This window comes from Gekko japonicus, unplaced genomic scaffold, assembly GCF_001447785.1.
Source record: "Gekko japonicus isolate JY-2015 unplaced genomic scaffold, Gekko_japonicus_V1.1 scaffold2490, whole genome shotgun sequence".
Lineage (NCBI taxonomy): Eukaryota > Metazoa > Chordata > Lepidosauria > Squamata > Gekkonidae > Gekko > Gekko japonicus.
In genome coordinates this window covers 229,988-232,282 of record NW_015165317.1, presented here as the reverse complement: position 1 = coordinate 232,282, position 2,295 = coordinate 229,988, and the positions used below count along the sequence as shown (strand labels likewise).

Here is a 2,295-nt window from a genome sequence, read left to right as displayed (position 1 = left end):
CCACTACACCAAACTGGCAAGACTTTTTCCCCCTCTCAAAGAGCCTGAAGACCTTTCTGCAATGATCTCTGTGATCAAATGGGACTCTGGAATGTAAACAGTGCCTCGATATACAAAGGCACCCACCTAGATTTTTTTTTAAAGGAGCATTAGTTCCCGCCCCTGCCACATCAGTAAGCCTTAATCCACACCCACCACGATTTATTTCACCTTTGGTAACTTTCTGGGGCACCGTTGTTTCCTTGGGGATTTTGGGGCTGGGGGACAGAGACACATGCACTGGGGGGAGGGATTCGACGCTCCTTCCAGGCGGGGAGATTTCGAGGGCGGTGCGCATTCAGCATCTGCAAGGTTGCTGTGGGGCACTGACCCACCCATGGGGGGCCGAGGGGCAGAAGTGGTCTTTTGCTCCCTGACGGGCACCAGCCAGGACACAAGCCTTTCCATCTGTTCACTGTGCCGGGACAGCCGTTCCTGGAACCGCTTGTCACTTTCACGAAGAGTTTTCACCAGGTCCTTGGATGCCGCCAGCAGCCGCTCAGAATTCCTGGTCTCTTCGCGCAGGGCCTCCAGCAGGGCTTCGCTCGTCTCATGCCGGGCTTCCCTTTCAGCCCGCCGGGCTTCCACCTGGCTGGCTAAAGCCTCCTTCATGAGCCGAGCTATTTCCTCACTTGCCTGGCGGGACCCCTCCAAAGCCTGCAGGGCTTTGGACTGCAGCTGCTCCTGGCGGCGCGTGCACTGGTGGGACGTCCCTCCCACAGGCGTCAGGGCAGGTCTCCACAGCGGCTCATCGGCGTTCGTGTTCGCTGTTAGAAGAAACCAAACAAAAAAGATGGCGGTGCATACTGAGAAGCACACCCCGTCTTGGCTGGCCCAATCTAGTCAGGTCTTGGAAGCTAAGCAGGGTCAGTCCTGGTTAGTACTTGGATGGGAGACCAGCAAGGGAGGGCTGGGGTTAATATGCAGAGGCAGGCAATGGCAAACCACCTCTCATCATCTCAAACCCTGAAAGACTGCCAAAAATTGGTTGTGAATTCACAGCAAGAGAGAGAGAGAGAGAGAGAAGCAAAGCTGGCATTTACTATTCCAGAGAGCCAAGGTGCACAAATGGCCGGATGCAGCCTCTTATCTCCTGGAGATCAAAATCAAATGGCCCATCAGGTGAAGAGCCATAGTTTGGTCTACAGCCTAGCGGCTCCAGTTTTTGTGGCGGCCATGTTAAACTGCAGTGACATCTGGTTTGTTTATAGCGCAGTCTAAATCTGTTTTATTTATTTATAACGGATGATTTTTATGAAGTATTTTAATTCTTAGCTGTGAAATGTTTAAACTTTGGTTGTCATCCGCTCTGAGCCCATTGGCAGTGAGGGCGGGATATAAACTGAAACTAATAAATAATCATCTGGTCAATATCCCATCAAGCCTCTGTCAAAGAGACTGATATTAGAGGGACCACTTGAAGAACTGGCAACCTTAATCAGAGATTAGTTACCACCCAATTCCCCTCCCAACAACAACAACAACAACAAAACACTGGAAAACGAATTTGTCAACCCCATTACAAATCTAGAACCTCACCATGAATGTCAAATGAGCACATTAAAATTATCTGCCTCGTGAAAGTAAGTTAAACACCTTGAATATATATACAAAGCTGGCACTACGAGTTAATACACCAAACAACTTCTAATAACAATTTAAAAATAGAGCAGAGAAATTGTTGTTACTCCTCAAGAGAAGAGAGTGATATAAACAGCTTTAGGTCCCTGCTGGAGAGACAGAGGGAGTATAAATAAAGCAGCTAAATAAATAAGGGTTTTATAACAAAGGCCATGACCTGGCCTGGATAGCCCAGGCTAGCCTGATTTCATCAGATCTTGGAAGTTAAGCAGGGTTGGTCCTGACAGATAGTGGGATGGGAGACCTCCAAGGAAGTCCAGGGTCGAGAAACAGAGGCAGGCAATGGGAAACCGTCTCCAAAGGTCTCTTGCCTTGAAAACCCTACCGACCCACCCATGAAGATAGATTCAGGTGGGGTGGCCACATTGGTCTGAAGCAGCAGAACAAAGTTTGACTCCAGTGGCACCTTTGAGGCCAACAGCGTTCAATTCAAGGTATAAGCATTTGTGTGTGTGCACACTTCTTCAGATACATGTACGTGCACACGAAAGCCTATCCCTTGAATACAACTCTGCTGGTCTTGAAGGAGGCACTGGACTCAAACTGTGGACTCGCCCACTCATCCGTTTAAATAATTCCTCCCCCCCCCCCCAAACAAAACAATTCTTTAATCAG

At 49.0% G+C, this 2,295-nt stretch overlaps 1 protein-coding gene across 1 annotated transcript in view; it reads right to left on the bottom strand.

Annotated features, from left to right (window-relative positions):
- Window positions 1-201: 201 nt before the first annotated feature.
- Window positions 202-2,295, bottom strand: part of LOC107109803 — a 2,484-nt gene continuing 390 nt past the window's right edge. Inside the window, exon 2 of the mRNA XM_015410507.1 lies at window positions 202-806. Coding sequence (XP_015265993.1) covers window positions 202-806 — 605 coding nt within the window. The remainder of the gene's footprint in view (window positions 807-2,295) is intronic.